Source organism: Anser anser, assembly GCF_964211835.1.
Source record: "Anser anser genome assembly, chromosome: 2".
Lineage (NCBI taxonomy): Eukaryota > Metazoa > Chordata > Aves > Anseriformes > Anatidae > Anser > Anser anser.
In genome coordinates, this window is record NC_139721.1 from 51,465,773 (window position 1) to 51,486,159 (window position 20,387).

General features: G+C 37.0%; 2 protein-coding genes across 5 annotated transcripts in view; one reads left to right on the top strand and one right to left on the bottom strand.

Moving 5' to 3' along the window:
- METTL4 (methyltransferase 4, N6-adenosine) overlaps positions 1 to 2,196 on the bottom strand; it is a 15,578-nt gene extending 13,382 nt beyond the window's left edge. The window contains exons 1-2 of one of the 2 annotated variants that reach the window (XM_083822693.1): positions 2,095 to 2,196; positions 675 to 1,180 (exon numbers count right to left, since the gene is read on the bottom strand). In XM_083822693.1, the coding sequence (XP_083678819.1) occupies positions 675 to 1,094 (420 nt within the window). In that variant the 5' untranslated portion in view covers positions 1,095 to 1,180; positions 2,095 to 2,196. The other variant, XM_083822694.1, reaches the window with a different exon arrangement.
- Positions 2,090 to 20,387, top strand: NDC80 (NDC80 kinetochore complex component). 3 transcript variants are annotated; one of them, XM_083822690.1, is made up of 17 exons: positions 2,090 to 2,229; positions 3,251 to 3,361; positions 4,024 to 4,110; positions 5,043 to 5,166; positions 5,298 to 5,470; positions 7,322 to 7,424; positions 8,256 to 8,345; positions 9,610 to 9,703; positions 10,579 to 10,685; positions 11,606 to 11,750; positions 12,037 to 12,242; positions 13,256 to 13,408; positions 13,685 to 13,774; positions 14,932 to 15,024; positions 16,278 to 16,408; positions 17,206 to 17,308; positions 17,677 to 20,387. In XM_083822690.1, the coding sequence occupies exons 2-17, from the start codon at positions 3,261 to 3,263 to the stop codon at positions 17,797 to 17,799; spliced, it is 1,923 nt and encodes a 640-aa protein (XP_083678816.1). In that variant the 5' UTR covers positions 2,090 to 2,229; positions 3,251 to 3,260; the 3' UTR covers positions 17,800 to 20,387. The 3 variants fall into 3 exon arrangements, with proteins under 3 accessions (XP_083678816.1, XP_083678817.1, XP_083678815.1); XM_083822691.1 differs by having other exon boundaries at positions 2,094 to 2,213; XM_083822689.1 differs by lacking the exon at positions 2,090 to 2,229 and adding an exon at positions 2,309 to 2,484.

The following is a 20,387-nucleotide window of genomic DNA, read 5'->3' on the forward strand; positions in this document are numbered from 1 at the left end:
TTTAAACTGGAAGAAGCTTTCCATATTTCTCCTATCACAAGTATAAATCCAGTAAGCAAAAATAACATCTCAAATACCTAGCCTGCTGCAGGCATTCTCATGACAGAAAGGCTTAATGAAGCTGTTGAATTATTTGTGGCATTGGGATCTAACAGTATCTAGTGCATGCCACAGTTCACATTCAGACCTCCTTCGGGCTCACACTAGAAGATACTTGTTCAGCTGCCAAGTGCAGTTTACCAGTAACAGATCATTAAACAGGTCTTCACAGTTTCATTTGTTGGTTTAGACCTGTGATACTTTGGGGCTTTTTTGGTCCACAAAGAACAGTACTGAACAATCTACATATTGAAAGTAAGTTCATACTGTCTTTCCCACCTTGTTAATCTGGACAATCATGACAGCTACCACAGTTTAGCTCAAGTCCATGATCACAACAAACATCAGATTTCATGAGCAATTGACAGCTTTTGGGTCACAAGATGCACATTACTGACACAAGGAACCCAAGAATACCCTTATGAGTGCGTACATTTTCCATGCACCTTGAAATCTATTGTGGAAAAGCTCTTGCTCTCCTGTGTAACTTCACGAAACAGAAATTTGCAAGACAATGTTAACGTAGGTCAGTTACCTGGGGACTAGTGTAGGTTACTGTATTACAGAGAACATACCTTCCTAGCACCAGCAACAGAATCTTCACCACCACTCTTGGTTCCTTCTCCGTGTTCCTCTGCACTGCTGCTGGCCTTTATTTCAGTGAGACTCACCTCTGGATCTCCCTGCAACAGCTGCTGCTCAGGAGCTGCAGCTATATGGGGCTTAGAAATGTCAAAGAATTCTTCCCGAAACACATATCTTGTTTTCACTGTTTTACCTTCTGTTTCTTCTACAGCATCTCCAAGACCAGGACCATCTCTTGAGGAGGTGGCAGGAAACGTAGAAGTAGCATGATATTCAGAAGAAGTGACAGAAGTACGCAGGGTGACACCACCAGGGTATGGAAGGGAGTCACAGATCTCATAGCCACACTGGTTGATGAAAGACAGATGATCCAGGAGCCATCCTGCTCTCAGACGATGTACCACAGACATCACTGATCCCCTGCTCTTCAGGGAGAAAATTCAACTTCCTGAAACCGTAGCAAATAATCACACACAATTCCTGGTGAAAATTCCTCCTGTGGAAATATTTTTTTAAAATTTATTTTTAAAGAATTCACTTTTCAGAATTATTATTGTTTAACAGAGTAACACCTACCTCGTGATAGACATTTCGATGTGCCCAAAAGACAATCTGTAGAAATTTCTTCCGATTTCCCTGTTAAAGCCTGTCTGACCCTTAGTGCACTCTTTTAGTTTATTATATAATCTTCTATAAATTCATGTGGTGTAGAATTATTTAAGATCCTTCTTTTCACAAGTTAGAAAACAGCATTTTATCGTATAAAGTTAACACTTTATACCACAGCACTCAGTCATAAAAACACAAGTATGTTTTACACACTTGAAGAAAATCATCACATTTTTAGGTATGGTAAAAAAAAAAAAAAAAAAAACATTTTAATATATGGTTAAAAGCACAAGTACGTTTTACGTGCTCTTGAAGAAAACCATCATATTTTAATGTATCTCTGGATCCCATCCAAGTTTTCACAGACAGAAAATGAGTTGATCGATATGACTTTTATGAAGTAAATGGAGATGTGAGAGCCTACGGCCTTTTGATAACGTTTGACTTTTCATAGTCTGTACTATTACTTTAAAAAAGTAGGTGGTTTTTTTTGTTGGTTTTTTTTTTCCCTTTCCGACTCTTATGTAAAACAGGTTGGGTGTTAGTGCTTTGTTTTTTTGTTTGTTTTTGTTTTTTTTCCAGCAGCCGGCACTTGGAGGACACACGTCCCTCCTCCTAACCCTAGGCAGGAGGGGGTCACTCGCCCGGCGGCTCTCGCTGGGACCCCGGCATCGCCCCCCCGTCCCCGGGCGAGGCGAGACCCCGGCCACAGCCCCGCGGGGGGCACAGGGGGCCCGCGGCCCTCGTCGTACGGCACCCGCTGCGGAGCGGGGAAGCGCCGCGCCCCGCCACCTCACTCACCCTGCGCGCCGCCATCTTGTTGTACGGCATCAGCGGCGCCGGGCGGAACGGCGGCGCGCTTCGGCCTGCCTTTTCCCGTGTGACGTCACGCGGCGGCGGATTTGAAACGGGGAAGAGGGGTCGGCGCCGTTAGCGGTAACGGGCGGGCGGCGGCGGCTGGCCCCGGGCCCCGCCCGGGGCGGGGGGATACGGGAGTGGGGGTCGCCATCTTCTTCGGTGGTAACGCGGCCGGGCCGGGCCGGGTCGGGCCGGGCCGGGTCTTCGGCCGGAGTCAGCCGTTGGCAGGGCTCGCTCGGTGTGAGGGGGGAGGATGAGGCGGCCGCCCCCGGGAGATGAGGCGGCGGGGGGCTGCGCTGTGAGGAGGGCTCCGGCCAAGTGTTTATGCCCTGGGTTTGTGGCTTGTGGTTTATTGCATGTTCACGGTCTTTTCTGGTAATATCTATAACGTAGGGGGTTGGTAGTTTGTAGTTGTAGTTTGAGCCCCCCCATAAATAATATACGCCCTCTAGAGAGGGTAGAAGGTAACGCTTTTCACTAACTTACTTCCTATACAGTTATTTTCTGTCTAATAGCACTGTAGAGACAGTTCAGTGCTTCCGGATTTACTTTTATCAGTCTTGCATGTGTAGCCTGAAGATCTGCAATATTACATGGCCTTTGCAGTTACCGCACTCTCTGACAGATCATTTGCAAGACTGCTAAGCGGGCTCAGAGGTAGCGGCTGAGAAAGTGACTGATGGATGCAGTGCTAGGAGCAATAGCCACGCTGGTGTGGCTTTCCTTCTAGCTGACTGCAACAAGAAACTTGTTCAGCTGTTCTGCTTTTGGAGCTTGCAGTTAAAAATGACCAGATATAAATAAAGGCAAAATAGCAGGTTTGGAACAAGCACAGGCTTTCATTGCTAAAATAATTAATATAAGAGCCTGTGGCTGCCACTACATAATTTTTGATTCAGATGTGCATTGCTGCTTTTATTTCTTTAATTGTATTTTAAAAAGAACCTAATGTGTCTAGAAACAGTTTTCCTGTTGCATGTTTGTTGGTCTAATGTACACTTGCATATTCTGACCCCTTAAAAAGTCATTGAGGTGTTTTCAAAAACACAAGTATTCTCAGAGCCAAGACTCTCCACAGCTGACAGATTGTGATTTACAGCTCAGTCACAATGAGACGAAGCTCAAGTACTGCGGGGAGTAGCGGTCGGCAATCTACGATGGTACTGCGAGTGCAGGACAACAACAAGATGGGTCTTCAAACACCTCAGATGTAAGTGTTGTAGATCGTGTTGCTAAGAATGCGTACGTGAAGCCTAAGTCCCTGAAGATCTGCTGTTGTTTGAGAGTGTGAGTAGACACTGGAAAAGAGGGAAGCAGGGAGAAGAAAGCTCCCTGCAGCCAAGGATATCTGCAGAAGTACTCTGGTTGTGCAAAAAAAACCTCTCTTGCATAATTCCAAACATATGTCTCCTACTGCTGGAGTGAATATGAGTTTAAAACTCTATAGTTCTGAAAAACACTTTTCTTGGATTTTTTTTTATTTGGTTGGTGTTTTGCTTTCTTTGTTTTAAAGATCTATAGGCGTCAGAGCTGGTGGCATATATGTGCGTATGTGGTATGGTCAGCATATAACTTGAGATCTAAAACTTTGATCTACTTGTATGCCTGTGGCACGTTTCATGTTGTAATGCTTTTCCTTGCTTATTTGTTAGAAGGTAGCTGGGTATATGGTATGTATAAAATGTATACTTAAAAAACTTATTGCAAAAGTAGCTTTAATAATGAACAAATAATGCATTAAAATCAGTTGACGTTTCTAAGACACTGCTATACTGAGTGTCCTTAGACTTAAATGAATGTACTTATAGTTTTATGTGAGCAAAAGATGAAATGGTAGAAATAGTCACTTTGATCCTTCTCCTTATCCCTCAGGAAGGACAGAGGAACGTTTGGGAAGCTGAGCATGAGCAAACCGATGTCTGGAACTTCGGAAAGAAAAGTCAGCTTTTTTGGGAAGAGGTATTGACAGCTTTAGTTCTTTGTGCTGTAAATTAAAACAATAACAATCCCACAGCATCTTGCAATTTTTCTTCCTTGTCAGATATCCATTATAGGCAATAATGGATCTGAGGCCAACAGACCTTCTTGCACTCTGGTCACTAAATAACAATACTGTAGAGGAGGAACTGATTTGAAAGCTATTCTTCCTCTTGGGATTTCAAGGGGACGAGTATGCAATCCAGAACTTAAAAGCTTCTCAAGAGAGCCTGTTTAAGGAAGAACAATCCAACTCAAAGCAGCTTTGGGACATGTTTTTATTAGCAGATTTTGATCAGCCTTTCCTACAGTAGCATTCTGACTACCTAGCTTTATTTTGTCTCTTCAGTTCAGGAAAACAGACAATGTCTTTTGCAGAAAGATAATACTAAGCCAAGATTAAATGAAGTACCAATCACGCAGAATAAGAATCATATCAACAGTATTCTGTCTTAGTTTTTTCTTCATTCTGAGAGACAAACCTTCCAAAATCCTATTGTCTTCATCTTAGTTCATGGCTTTCTGTGTTTTGATGTCTACAGGTATCTCTTTTCATTGGATCCCACTGTTGCTGGGAACCTTTTAAATATTCCTTAAATATTTTAGTTTTTACTTTCAACCACCTATGTTGTTTGTTTCTTCACCTTTGGTTTATTTTTCTGCTTTGTAAAAAACTTCTGTTTAATAAACTGAAGAAAATATTCATCTAGGAAGTAGTAATCCCTCTGTATGTGGGCATCGTGGCTTCCAGGTTGATGTTTTGTCATCTTCTTAGTTAAAGAGAAACCTTCAAGTATTCCTTTGCACAACAAATGTAAAAGAAACATTAAAAAAAAACACTGTTGTAAGGACTTACCCAAGAACTTTGTTTCTGTTTATTGTCACAAGAAATGTAAATATTTTTTTGTTCTTAGAACTAGTGGGGCTGGAGGTTCACGCAACAGTCAGTATGGCGTGTTTGGTACAGAAAAGATCAAGGATCCCAGGCCGCTTCATGACAAGGCATTCATCCAACAATGTATCAAACAGCTTTGTGAGGTAACTTGTTAAATTACTTTTAAAATTTGTTATAAGGCATAAAGAAAACTAATAAAAATATTTATTTTTAATGGTTTTGACTTTAGATTTTACTTTTGACTGATATGTTACTTTATATATCTTTTTCTCAGTTTCTTGTTGATAATGGTTACGCCCATAACGTCTCCATGAAATCCCTACAGTCTCCATCCGTAAAGGACTTCTTAAAAATCTTCACTTTTATCTATGGTTTTCTCTGCCCTTCGTATGAACTGCCTGACTCGAAATTTGAAGAGGAAATTCCTAGAGTCTTTAAAGAGCTGGGGTAAGATTCTTATTATTAGTCTGTTGTGCTAAACCAATATGGTCGAGCTAGAAGTTAAACCCAGGGATTCTGAACTAAAGCTGGCAAGAATGGATAGGCTGCTTTAGTCAGATTCGACTCTGAAACTACAATGTTGTGATTATTTTGCTTCATTTTTTGTTTACCTCTAAGATTACTTGCTGGTTCCAAGATTGTACATTTTCTATTTGAAATTCCAAAACTATAGACTCTTGGAAGCTTGGGAAGCTTGCTTTGTAAAGTAAAATGTAATTCATTATCTGTATTTGTATTGGATTTTGAAAGACTACTTTCTTGAATGAAAACTGCAGGTTTTGTCTTAATCTGGTAGTTTATAACAGACTGTTCAAACATGTTCTGATCAAATCCAAGCACTAAAAACAATTTCAGATTGTTGGCTCCTGTTCATTTAGTTAAGAATCATTTTTTTCCTTTAATTTATATCATTGTGCATTTCAAGCAGGAGGCAGAATTAATAAAAATGCTGCTGAGGTTAAAACACCACACAGTAGCTGGGTATTTTATTTCTAATCTGATTTGATACAGTAAGTGTTTGGTATCATGAATGCACCAACACTTTCCAAGAAGGAAAATCCACTGCCCATAGTTAATGTTTAATTTTCAGTCTCAGAAAAGTCAGCTGCTTTCTGCTTCTGTAGACTTGAGTCCATGATGGTGTGCCAGGGTTCCGTAGGTGTATACATGTCTGTTCTGCTTACTTCTCAGTATTTTAATAAAGTTTTGTTTTAATCTGTAACATATGAAATTGCTGCTCTAGCTGAAATATGGAAAAGGAAGTGCTCTCAAGAGGCCTTATTCTGCTGCACCAAAAGCGTAATCCCCGATAAAAAGTTATTTTGAGAACTCAGTTTAAGAAGTCTTTTGAGAGCTAGAAAATTGATGTAAATAATTCATTTTTTAAAAGTCCTCAAGCTGAGTGGTTCATGAGTACTTATTTAGAATTGTCATTATTTCAGTGGCTTCTTGTCCTAAATTCTTAAGATAACTTGGTGCAACTGTCAGTTTAAAGATGGAATAACATCTGCACTTCTGTTCATTGATTTGTAGAAGAGTTTGAGAGGATGTCTGTTGTTAGTAGTATAGCCTTTGTGTGTCCCATATTTATGGGTAATATTAGTACTTTGATATTAAGCTGTTCTGAAATTGTTTTCTGTTGTTGCGTGGCTGTAAGCTCATTGTCAGGTGCTCTTCTGTTTTCAAAGTGCATTTGATCCAAGAGGTAAGGATCTTGCCTTATAAGAATAGGACTCCTGCATCTCAGTTGCTGTTCTCATGTGCTAGGAACTCCAGGCTTGAACATCCAGTGGACTAAGCATCCACTGAACTGTTATTCCCTCTTTTGTGTTTGTTGTCTTCCCTTTGAGGTCTTTTGTCTCATCATGAATCACCTCAAGCTCACAGGGCACCCACTCTTCTTCCCTAGTACTGCAGTGAGCTTCTCTCCCGTAGTTCTTTCAGAAGGAGAAAGACAATCTGGTTTAAGGGCACTTGCTACCAAGACCCAAGGCAACATAGTAAACTGAATAGGAAAGGACCAAGGAGCTAATAGTGCATGCATTTTTGTATGAAGCCTTGATTGTTCCTAGTCTCTGCCTACGAAAAAAAAAAATCATTCAATCATAGAATGAGAAACCCATGATAATAGAATAACATACTGTGGTGTAAGACCTCTGCTTATCTCCTCTTGATGTACAGTATAAAGTACAATTGAGTTTGTTCTTCCTTGTGTGGCTTGATCTAAATGTAGAAACATGCTGGTTTTAGTTACTTGTTTTCCACAGCTATTTAAAATGTTGGGTTTTTCCCTTATAGGTACCCTTTTGCTTTGTCAAAGAGCTCCATGTACACAGTGGGAGCTCCACACACGTGGCCTCAGATCGTGACAGCTTTGGTTTGGTTAATCGACTGTGTCAAGGTAGCATCTGAATTCTTAAGCAAAATATTTCCACTTTTCAGGCTGGAATGTTGGTTTCAATACTGATGTCTTAAGTGTTCTAAAAATTTTCTTTTTTATCTATGTGAAGAAAAAATATAGGTATTCTTATTTGCCATCCAGTCCTTACTTTTAGTAACTTAGAAACTGAGTTTTTAATATTATATTATGATTTTAAATTTTGTTTTTGTGACTTTGTGCACCGGATAAATTTGTCTGAGGAAAAATGGCTTATTACATTTTTATATTTTTACATATATATATATATATATATATATATATATATAAAAGTGATAAGTTTATAAGTATAATCAAGCATCTTTTGTGCTGAACTTCATATGATAGCTGCCATCTTCTGTTAAATTTGAAGTCTAAGGATGGAATTTTCAATAGCAATTATTCCAGTGTCATGTGATTGTTTGTACAGAGTATGCTTTTTTGTATGCTTATCTCTTAATAGTGGCAATTCACTGTTGCTTCCAGCTCGGATCTGAAACAAGTTTGGAATCTGTTACAGAATTTCAACACCGCTAAATTGCATACACCTGAAAATCCCATCCATTATATGCTGAAAAGATACATTTAGCTTACCAAGGCAATTTGGCAGTGTTGATAGTCCAGTTAATGCCTTTTCACTGGTGCTTTCAGTTAACATAACGCAGGGCATGTTACTCTGTGATTGGCAGCACCTTTACACATTGCTTGCTGAAATCCTAAGCTGATGTTACTGTGACTTTTATGAATATAAACCTAATATGACAACTAATGGAGATATTCATAATTGTTCTTTGTATCTAAACACGTGCCTCTCAGTTGTATTCTGCCATGAGGGAAAATTCATCGTCATTTGATGATGGACAGAACTGGGGAGGAGAGACAGATGATGGAATTGTACATAACAAGGTACTATGAAAATGTAAATGATTAGCAGAATTGTTCAACTGAATTTTGCCATATACTGTAATACAACAATTCAAGTATGATAGAATAATCTGAACTGAACTGTGTTTGTATATTCTGTTCTGTTTTATATTCGGAGCTCTCTAGGAAGTATAATAGCATTATATAAAAAGCCTGTTCAACTTGCTTCCTGAGCAGGCATCCTGGCCAGTCAAGAGTGGGTATTAAACTGAAATGTCTTATTCTCCGAGTTGCTATGAATCCGTTCTCCTGGAGAAAGGGAGTCATTATGCTGTTTGTTGTCTGAGTTGGGTCTCAGGTATATCTCTCTTTAGCACTTGAGTCTTCTGTGGATAACAGCAGTACAGTGTAAAGATAGTGACTTAATTGGAAATGTCAATCCTGTTGATATCTACTGAGTTTACCTTTTAAAAATTGGTGGTAATGTTTAGCTAGAAAATAGGGTGGCAATGTAACTCAGGCACTTCAAAATCCAGCTGCTTTCTTACTTTCTGTTTTTATCACATTTTACTGGTACTATTCAGTTTTAACTCTGTGTCAACTGAAGCTGAAGTTTTGGAAGGGGATGCTATGATGTGCCAGAAGATTTAATTAAGAAAATTGAAAGGGGGAGGAGGGAGGTTGGAAATCAGAATTTGGGATTTTGGATCAAGGTTACAAACCTGACAGTCAACAAGTAAAAATGCTTTTAAACTGAATGTGTTTATGCACTCGTACATTTGCACATAAAACATATATTAAAACAAAATTTACAGTACTGGTATAGTTGCTTCTGAAAGAAAGTCTCCAGCAAATTTGTTGTTGGTTAACCTTCCTGTAATTCTAGTAGTAATTCTCTAACATCTGCACATCTAAAGTATAATGCTCGTATTTACCTACGAGGTGTGTTAAACAGAACTACAGTTTCTATTATCTAGCTTCAGAGAATCATATACTGCAAGATAATGAATTACTTACTATAGTACCTACTACTATTGTTAAGTATCCCAGAGAAATGTGTGAAGTGTTTCAAGAACTTTGCTAACAATGCAAATTCCAAATACCTACATGTAATCTTATGATTTTATGATTAAAGGGGGAAAAAAAAGTACTTTCCTACAGAAAGAAGTGCAGTCAACTATTGGAAGATATTTTTATCATCAGCTGTTCAATTCCCATTTAACTTCCATTAGTCGAGTAGATTTAGACTACCTAGCTATTTTACAACCCTTTGAATCTTCATGAAAACTTTTTAAATTTTTCTCAGCTTTTCATGGACTATGTTGTGAAGTGTTATGAGCACTTCATGAAAGGGGGAGATACGTTTGAAGAATTGGATGCAGAAGTGCAGTCAAAATTAAGTAAGTTTTCATGTTTTAATAAAGTATTTGATTTTGTTATTAGTTTTTCTCCTAACATGAGTTTTGCTTAGTTTCCAAGTAAAAATGATCTGATGTAAGGGAATGTGGAATTCCCAAGTACCTCAGTTGCACCGCCTTGGTTTTCTTTTCATGCATTGTTACCAGTGAAGATATGCAGGATGTGTTCTGTTGTCAGATGTACATGCGTAACCCTGTTGTTTTCAATGGCTTTGTAATAGAAAAGCCATATGCTGTTCCTCAGATGCAAATTCCATCTGTGCAAATATTCTTGTTTCTATCTAAGTTTTTATTTAAATGAAAAAGCCATAGGCTGCACATCTGATGAGAAAAGAAGTTCGGCTTCTTCTAAAAGTTCTGAAAACAACAGGTGTTCTAAACTGTTGCAAAGATTCCCATATGTGATTCATGTATCATACATTACCAGATATTAGTAGGAAAAATTAATCATGTCATTTTTTGGCAAAGACTGAGGGAAGTAAAGGAAGTCTCAAGATGCAAGGAAGCACGTGGATGAGGAAGGTGTGTACAAATAAGATTAACTTGTGAAGCTGGAACAGAGGAAACTTGTCTAACCCCCACTGTCCTGTCGTTTGGGTTTTATGGGAGTTTGGACACTGATGTCACAGAAGTGATTTGTGTCATATAAGAGCTAAACACTGTTTGGTTTGTTCTGTTGCCTATTTGCAGTAAAATCTTTTTTATAGTTTCTCTTAGTTTTCTCTTTAAAATAATTGTTCAGATAACAGATATTCACTGTGCTGAGGCTAAGACAATTACCCAGATATTCTGAATAGGTGGTGATATTCAGTAAGACTAACTTATAAACCCACTCTCTTCTCCCCATCCCCCCACAGAGGATTTATTTAATATAGATGAATTCCAGATAGAAGGTTTAGCAGCAGAAAACAAAAGACTTCATGAAGAAATTGCAAGACTGGAAAAAGAAAGGGAAAGCGAGCCGGTTAGTAAACTGTCTGTCCTTGTGTATGTGGGGGGCTTGAATTTTCAATTACTGAACCTTTTGTTGTTATTCTATAGGAAGAGTCTGGTGATACGTTACAAATATGGAAAACTATTTTCAATGCTTTATAAGATTCCAGTTAGACCTGGTTATTGCAGATTCTATACTATTGTAGTAGAACACGTTACTATTGTAGTAGAACACATCTACCATGGTGTCACTATTTGTTTGATATTATGCAGGTATTTTGGGGGTAATGAGATCTTGCATTGGCTGAAATATTAATAAAAATACTTGAACCGCTGTTTATCTGAATTTCAACAGTATCTTTGCCAAAAATGTTGGTATGAGAACTTTAGTGGATGAAAGCACTTGGTGCTTTAGTGGTAGCAATCAATAAAAATATTTTTTAGGGGAAATACTTTGTTAGAAAAAGCAGCTTCTGGTATTAATATGTCATGAAACTAAAAATAGTTTACTAGCTGTGTAGCTGACAAACTGAGACTCCTGTCTGCTGTGCAAAATTTACATGTTGTATTCCCACTTTCCTTGCCCTTTTGTTTCATCTGCCTTTTGTGTATTATAATACCTAAGTTGTGAATTTCCTGCAGTAAAAACTTTCTTTATACAACATTCTTAGTGCCTAATGCAATTTTTAGTGCCTTATGCAAATCAAAGCTTTAAATGCTGAAGTAAAAGATTTAAGGTACAAGCCATCTTTTCAGCCTCTCTTGCTATTATTCTAAAGACTCTAACTTGAGTCAGCTGTCACAAATTAAAAAATAATAATAATGAGTTCTTCAATTTTATATTTATACTATTGAAATTGATTGTAATTGTTCTACCATCTTGGTGGGAAAGTAAGATGATTATTTTAGGTTAATATTATACTGTTTGTTCTTTCCATCTATTTTTACTAGGATCGTTTAGTATCACTACGAAAGCTGAGATCATCTTTTCAAGCTGATGTTCAGAAATACCAGGCTTATCTGGCTAATCTGGAATCTCATACAAACATCCTTGATCAGAAAATGAAAGGTGTTAATGAGGAAGTTGAGGCAGCAGGTAAGTTGGCTTTGGTCATAAATGATTAGTAAAGCTAGAAATAAGTTTAAAAAATAGTTTGTAATTCTCAGCTTTGGGAAAGAGTGTGGTACTTATTTTGTGTATGCCAATGTTCCGCATAAACTTCACGAAATTAATTGTTAAAGAAAATTTTGGCTTATAGCTGTTTGCAAGCTAGAGAAATGAAATACAGGTAGTACTTACTCATAAAAATATAGAGAGATAAGGCTTAACTATATAGGCTGATATTTTTACATTAATGTAAACAAATGGTTTATGAACTTAGAAATGGAAGTAGAAGCAATGAAGCAGGAGAATGCCCGGCTCCAGCACATCTTTGATAACCAAAAGTACTCAGTTGCGGATATTGAGAGAATAAATCATGAGAGAAATGAGTTACAGCAAACCATTAACAAGCTGACTAAGGAACTGGAAGCAGAAGAACATCAACTGTGGAATGAAGAGCTAAAATATGCTAGAAATAAAGAGGCGGTATGTAAAAACCCTTCCATAATGGGAGATAGCTATCGGTATTCATGATGTGAGCTTAAACCTGGGACTTGATCTACTGCTAAATTTTGCTAAATGATTTTAGAACAGCATAGATGTATATTAACCGAAGAGCTTCAGTAACATTAGCCTGAAATAGATTCTGTTAAGACTTCACAAAGAATGCAAAAGTAGTGCTTTGAATCAGTATCTCTGTGTGTGTTTAGGGACAGACTGGCACCTTATGTGGAAATTCTAATAGAAGGACTTTAAGGGCTGGATTTATTACCTTTTACCCAGAATGAAGACAGGTGGCCCTGTAAGTGACGAGATTTAAAAACTGCTGCTTCGCTACATAGGAACATAAAATAAAACCCACATTTGTTTCAAATATCTTTTGCATTTGGCAGGGTTGTGCTTTCTCAAGCACTTGGTATTAAATTTCTCATATCTTACAACAGTGAAGCACATAAAACTGGAAAAAATACTTGTATTACTTGACATTTAATATAAATGGCAGAAACTCAGAACTTTGAGCGTTTAATAAGCTATGTCCATAGATATGCTGAAGTTAAAAGTATGTTGTTAGGATGTGTGACTGATGTTTCCTGGCAAAACCAATGAGAGAAGGCATATCGACGTGATGAGTGATTGTTTTAGCAATTTGTATTATTTCTAAGCACGTTTCTCCTTTCCTGTCAACTAATCCTCAAAAAGTTGAAACAGGAAAAATACAGAAGTAGGGAAAACCATAGGTGAAACCATACAGTCTTACCCAAACACACTGAGAAATCTTGTAGAATAAGCTCAGAGAGGATCCTAAAACAACATTTACTCCAAAGAGAGCAAACTGCTGGATTGCTAATACATACAGCTCTTTTGTACTGTGGCATGACTTGGAATTCTATTTGTGCAGAACAACCCAGAAATCTGTTTAAAATACCATACAAATACTTTTTGCAAAGCTTTTCACTTGTCTTTCTTCTATGATTTTTGTCCTTTTCACTTCTGAACAGATCGAAACACAGTTGGCAGAGTATCATAAACTGGCTCGAAAGCTGAAATTGATTCCAATAAGTGCTGAGAATTCCAAAGGCCATGACTTTGAGATTCACTTTAATCCTGAGACAGGACCAAATTGCCTAGTCAAATACAGAACTCAGATTAAGGTAAGTAGAGTCAACACAGAATGCATCTGTTACCACTCACAAGGAAATGCTAGTGTTTATCTGGAAATGTTAGGAAAATCTCTCTTAAAACTTGCCATGAAATTTCAGCGAAAAGCTTCTGGGGTGAATTGTCATAGCTACACAGGATATATGGAAGAAAATGTAGTATTGGAGGTTACAGCAGCCTAAGTTTAAAAAAAAAAAAAAATGGAGAAAGGAAAAACTTAGTTTAAACTAACAAATTGCATTAGCTAGATTTTCTTGTGTGTATTACAGGCTCCCCTTATGGAGATCATAAACCAGACTGAAGAAGAAATTAGGAAAGCTACTCAACGGAAAATGAGTTTGGAGGATACTTTAGAACAGGTATATTTTGGTTAATGAAAATTAGTACTAAGATACCGCAATGTTGCCTGTTAGTCCCATTTGACCTCTTGCATGTGTGAACTGTGTGTTTTTTGGGAAGCTGTGAGAAGACTGCTTTAATTATGTTACTTATTTTTTGTTATTAAAAGCTTTTGTGAGAATTAGGTTGAAATAGTATGTATTCCCTACGCTGAAGGTAATGCAGCTACATGTATTTGATCATAAAAATTGGAAAGAGTTGTTTTTAGTAAGCTGTCAATTCCATTCTGTTGTGTGGCTTATCACTGGCATGTTGTAAGTAGGAAGATTTTCAGCAATATTGGATTCAGGATGGATTGGAAGGAGGAGAATTTCTGGTCATATAACATGCTGCCATATGCACCGCCATGAAGAACTTAAAGCACCAATTGTTTGAAAACACCAAACAAACCAAACAAAACCCCCTGCTACTAGCACAGAAATTAGATCATTAAATATTTGCTAAACTTTGTATAGGGACTTCCAAAAACCTTAGCTTATATTCAAGATTATGGGTCACTCTTTCAGAACATATAAAGCCCCCCCCCCTTTTTTTTCCTGAGTCAGTATGGTTTTGTTGAAATCAACCTTAAGGCTGAAGTATTGAAAGTATATTAGTATTTTTCTAAACCATAAATAGCTGAAAGTTTTCCATGTCAGTTATATATTCAAAACCTACTCTTCTAGAAGAATCTTCATTTCTAGCCCAACATATTTTTACATGTAATGCAAATAAACTTTTATTAGCATTGTATGCACCAAAGATAGTATGTTTATTTTGTCATCCCCCTCTCCCTGTGAAATTAAGATTCTGTGGCAAAAGGTGTGATTGTATAGATACCAAATGTCACTTACAGTTCTTTGCATTAGCACTTGAGGGGTGGGTTGACCCTTGGCAGTAGCCAAGTTATGCAAGTGTTGCTGAGCAATATCAAAAACATTGGTGTGTTACTGATGCCACTTTAGCCATTTATCCAAAACAGAACACCATACAGCCTGCTATCAAGAAAGTTAACTCCATTTTGGCCAGACCTAGTTTAACACAGTGTTTCAGGGCTAATGTGTTGTCTGCAATGGCATGCAGTTATACATAGGAATTCTTTTTACTTTATATTTTCTTAGTCACATTTTCATTCTAGGTGAATGCAATGGTAGTGGAGAAGAAAAGCAGCGTGAAAACACTGAAAGAAGAAGCGGAAAAGCTGGATGATCTTTACCATCAGAAGCTAAAGGTAAAACTTTTCTGTATATTGATGGCAATTTATCATTAATGATATCCTTATCCTTAATCCTTGTATTTATACGTAAGATTTTGTTTTGCTTTTCTGTTTGTTTTGAACCTCTGCCCACACATCTTGCAGATGATAGTGTTCTCTTATTCAGAACTACTCAAGTATTATCTTAAGAGTTAGTTTCCACTTTCTCCTAAGATCCTGGCGTCATATTTTGGCAGAGCCAAAATAAATCATAAGCTACTACAACCAGTAATAAAAGCAGCCATGTCCATCTCCTGACCTCAAGATGTCACAAAACTTGCTTTAAACACATTTTAGAGTTAATAGGATCTACTTTGTTTATGATTTGTATATAGTAAATAAACTTACAGTTTGTAATAAACCTGTTACCACATTAAATATTGAGGAAAACATACATTTAATGTTCTTTTAGCCAAATATTTAATGATATAAAATTGTTTGGTTTTTTTTGTATTTGTTCTTCCCCCCAGCAGTTACACTGCTTAGGTGGGTGGAAGCAATTGTTTTAGTTTATAGCTTTCAAAAATTCCTGAAATGTAGCTTTTGATCCATGTCGCTACATGCACCTTTCTTTTAAGGCAAACTCATAAAATACTCAATAACATCTGGATGGTTATAATAGAACATAGTCATGTAATTTCTCTTGTAACTTTTAATATACCATTCATAAGACTTCAGTATTAGTGTTTTTGAAGTATTATGTTCCAGTAATTTACCAGAATTAAATGTTTTAATGATGGGGGAATTTGGTTTAGGTTTTGTGCATTTGTTTGATTACTTACATTTCCTACATTCCTTTCAGAGGCAAAAGGGAAAAATCTTTTTGTAGTCAAAACCCAAAAACAGTTGTTTGTAAGTTCTATTTCTAAGCTACTTAGAGAAAAAATACATATAATATCCTTTTGAAATGATTTTTGAAGGGAAGACAGCAGCAACACAGACGTTGAAATTTTGTTAGGAAAATAAGGGGAGGGTTAAGTTGGCTTTGAATGGCAGAAGATACAGAAAATGCCTGAAACATTTGGGTTGAGTCGGGGGTGAGAGGGAGTTGTTCTTGGGTTGTGTATTTTGGTTTGTGATTGATTTTGTTTGTTTTTTGAGTTCTGAGTGTGAAGTTCCATGTGTCACGAATTCCTAATTCAAGTATCAGGATGAATAATATACAATGGAAAAAAATCCTAATTTTTCCTAAAATATGTGATTTCTTTTTTCTTCCTTAATATTTACAGGAGGCAGAAGAAGAGGAGCGAAAATGTGCAAATGAGCTGGAATTGTTAGAGAAGCATAAACAACTACTTGAAAGTGGTGTCAATGAAGGTCTCAGTGAAGCCACGAATGAACTGCATGATATTCAGCGACAGTAAGGCCCATGACTTCTAGTTGTTTGTGTAGATTATGTAGGGGAGTAGATAAAGACATTCTCTTGAGTCCTAATGTAAAATTCTTTGAGTGGATATCCATCTTGATATATTAGTTTCACAAATTCACAGTTGAAATACATTTCTTCTTGACACTTATTTTTGCAAGCATATTTGTCTGTTGTACCAGCACTCCTGTTTTCCATGTACTTCTTCCATACGACACAGCCAGGTTCTTTTCAATGGTGCCCAGTGACAGGACAAGAGGCAACGGGCACAAACTGAAACACAAGTATCCCTCTGAACATCAGGCAGCACTTCTGTGCTGTGTGGGTGGCAGAGCACTGGCACAGGCTGCCCAGAAAGTTTGCGGAGTCCTTGGACATCTTGAAAAGATGCCTGGATGTGGTCCTGGGCAACCTGCTCTGTGTGGCCCTGCTTGAGCAGGGGGGTTGAACAAGATGACCTCCAGAGGTCCCTTCCAACCTCTGTGACTCATGTGGTTGTAGTAAAGATATTAGTTTGTTTACCAATATATGTGACAACCATATTTTACAGTCTGAAGTCTGTGATGCTCTAAGGTACTTTTGTTTCTTACTAGTTAGCACAATATGGTCCTTTTTCTCCTGGGTTGCATGTTAATAAATCTAGCCTGACTTAAGTTTAATATTAAAGTTAATATTAATAGGGAAAATTATGACTAAACATGACAATATATCTACCGTGGTAAAGAATTTGTTGTAGATGTCAGGAACTTTAGAATTACAGTCACAATTTTCTGAATGTCTTTACTTTTTAGATATCAAATTGTTATGCAAACAACAACAGAAGAGAGCAGGAAAGCAGGTGATAATTTGAATCGTCTTTTAGAAGTGATTGCCACTCATGTAGTATCTATAGAGGTAAGCTGCAGTTCAATACTCAGAATTAAATCTTTCTAGAGATATCAGCAACTATAACTGAACACATTACATTAGAGCTTGCTCCACCCAGTAAATCATCAGTTATTTATGCTGCACTGAGTCTAAGGTTTCTATGGTTAGTCATGAGACTATGGTTAAATTTATTGACAAAATATTTGGTATAAGTAATCAGAATTGATCATTATATTTCACTAGTAACATCTTGTCAGATTTAATCTGCATCTGCTCCATGTATTAGCGTTTAACTGAAATCACTTAACCCATGTAATGACTGCTCAGAATACTTTAGCAGAACCAGCACAATAGAGACCACAATAGATCTAATAAACTTTCTGTAACTTTTCCAGAAATATCTTGATGAACAGAATGCAAAAATTGACAGAGACTATGAAGAATTCATGTCTGAAGATCTACTGTCAGTCTTGACTGGAATTCTAGACAGTTATAAAAAGAAGGCTGAAAGCGTGTAATTACTAAAAAGGTGAAGATGAAAATTTTGTGCTTCTGAAGCTGTTGTGGTGCCTCCTAAATGCAGGAAGCAACCATCCTTTTAGCAGCTAAATTGGTTTTAACTTTAAGAAATGTTCATGAACCTCCTCTGCTTTATTAATATAAATATAGTAAAGGATTAAAAGAAACATTTGCAATTAAAAAAAAAAGGTTTGCTTACACTTCCTCCTTATGATGTATTTATACAAAATTACAAATGTCTATAACAGGACAACTATGGAACAACTTAATTTCATTTTTTTTCCTGTATAAATAAATCATATGTGCTCTTCTAGTAACATTCAGCAAGGTGAGTACTGTCAGCCTGTTAAAAATAACCAGCTGCAGTGAACTTACAGATAAGACTGCAAGTGACAGCACCAATGCAGGGGATACTGACAAAAATAAAATAACTAGTGGCTTTTCTACACTTTGAAGATTGCTAACTGAGAAGAGTCACACTTTCCTTTTTGGAGTATAGTTTGCGCATTTGCTAGTATACGTATGTATAAGTATGTATTTAGTGTGCACACGTGATGGTGCACATCCTTCCTCAAGTCTTCAATTTACCATCAAGACCAAATGTAAATGTCTTCCAGTCTCCTGTCTGTTCTGTTATCTATCAAATGCTCAGAGACCCCCGGTACATGTGTAAGGTCTTTATTATTTTTCTTTTAGCAAAAACCTCTCTGGAAAGATCAGTAGTAGTTATACGGTAGTCTTGTAAATCATCTAGAGAATGAAAGATAGTTTGAAAACAAAGTTCTGTCTCTGAGTGCTTGTAGCACCAGATGAAAACTTACTGTACTTCTTCAGTACGTGTACTAGAGAGAGTTCTAAGTAGGGCAACATGAATTCTGTCAATCTAGCTCATCAGTTGAAGATGTAACTAACTAGTCTTGTATACATGAAAATGATCTGAAGCGAGTCTGCATTCTTTTGCTACACCAGTAGGGCAGACCATACTTAATTTTTTTTCTTCCTCAGGAAAGTAGCAGTAAAGTTAGTATATGGGGAGCTCCAGTCCAAATACACTGAAGAGAATGTATCCCCATCTCTTGAGCATGTACTTCTTTCTTGTTTGATGCCATGCAGAAAGCAGAAGTAGTATCTGCTTGTCTACTGTTATATACTTTTGTGTTCTTAAAAAAAAGTATTGGATAGTTTAATTTATGATGGTATTCCCTGTTGTATTGAAGTATTTGAGGTTTTTGAATACAGTTCAGTGATAAATCACTGATTCAAATCTACAACAAAAAATCTGCAATCTATTCAAAAGTTTCTGGTGGCTCATAGCTAAATAAAGTTGCTCCTTAATTCTCTAATTAGACAAAGTATTCACGTGAAACACAGATCCTTCAAATACCCATAAAAACTTAAGTTAGACCCTCTAAACACAGAATGAAAGTTAATAGCTGAATTGTGTTTAATTCTAGGCTATTTTTTTGCATGAAATTCAGTCGTCCTCATTAACATAGTATGTGAATTTTCTAGCTCTGGTCTTGGTATTTTGTTTCAGATGCTTTAATTATGGCAGTATTTAAATTTCAAGCTCTCTTTTGTTATATTCTGGAAGATGAATTAGCTATAACGGCTTTCTGACAAGCAGGTAACATTTCTTTCTTCTGTTTTCCTCTTTTGTCTTACCTTTACAAACTCTTGCTTTTTTCCTCAAATCTCAGTTCTTTCTTTCTAGAAGCTTGTTTCTGTGAACTTTCTAATATATTTATCTAAAACAATATTCTCCTAATTAAGCAAAACTGTTAGAAATACCAAACAATCATGTTCCTTTAAAGTGTTTCTTTAGGGATTACACTCTTTCCTGGCTTCCTGACTTTTCTATGCTTCTGTAACTGGTTGTTCCTGTTTCTTAGTATCTGCAGCCTCTTTGCCATGGGGAGTAGTCAGCTGGCTGAGTAAATGTAATTTCAAAGGCCAAAATGTAACCCAATGGTAATGGGTTAAGGAATCAAGGTCAGAATGACCTTCCTTCGTGTACTTGCAAAGCTAATGTTCTGAAGTTAACTTAGTCCAAGTAATAAAGTCCACACAGGTAGTGTTGGCAACATGTTTTCATTATTGGTCTGTATGTCAAACAAAATTGACTTCAGAATTAGCTCAGGATTTGACCTAGGTTCTGTAAAATACTATGGTGATTTTTGTGTCACGATACAATATAGTAGGCATCAGCCGATGTTAGTCTCATACATCTTCACACTTTAAAATGCAAGGAACTTTTCAGTGTTTCTTGAACATAAGGCCCCTGTGGGATATTTGAAGTCAGTTCCTTATTTTTTAATTTGTATTCTGGGATGTGGCTTTCAGATTTATGCAACAGACACTAGAACATAATTACTGCTTGAGTTTGTTTTTTAAACCGGAATGTGAAGTCTTAATCAAAGTGTACCACTGGCACCTGCATATTGCAATAGTATTAGTAGTTTGTAATTTTTTTTGGCTTTTGTATGGATACAGTTCCCTTATTTACAGCTAATGTATCTTTTGTACAGCTTACTTAATATGCCTTAAGTTTATGTATTTTCAAACCCAATAAAATTTCTTAAACATG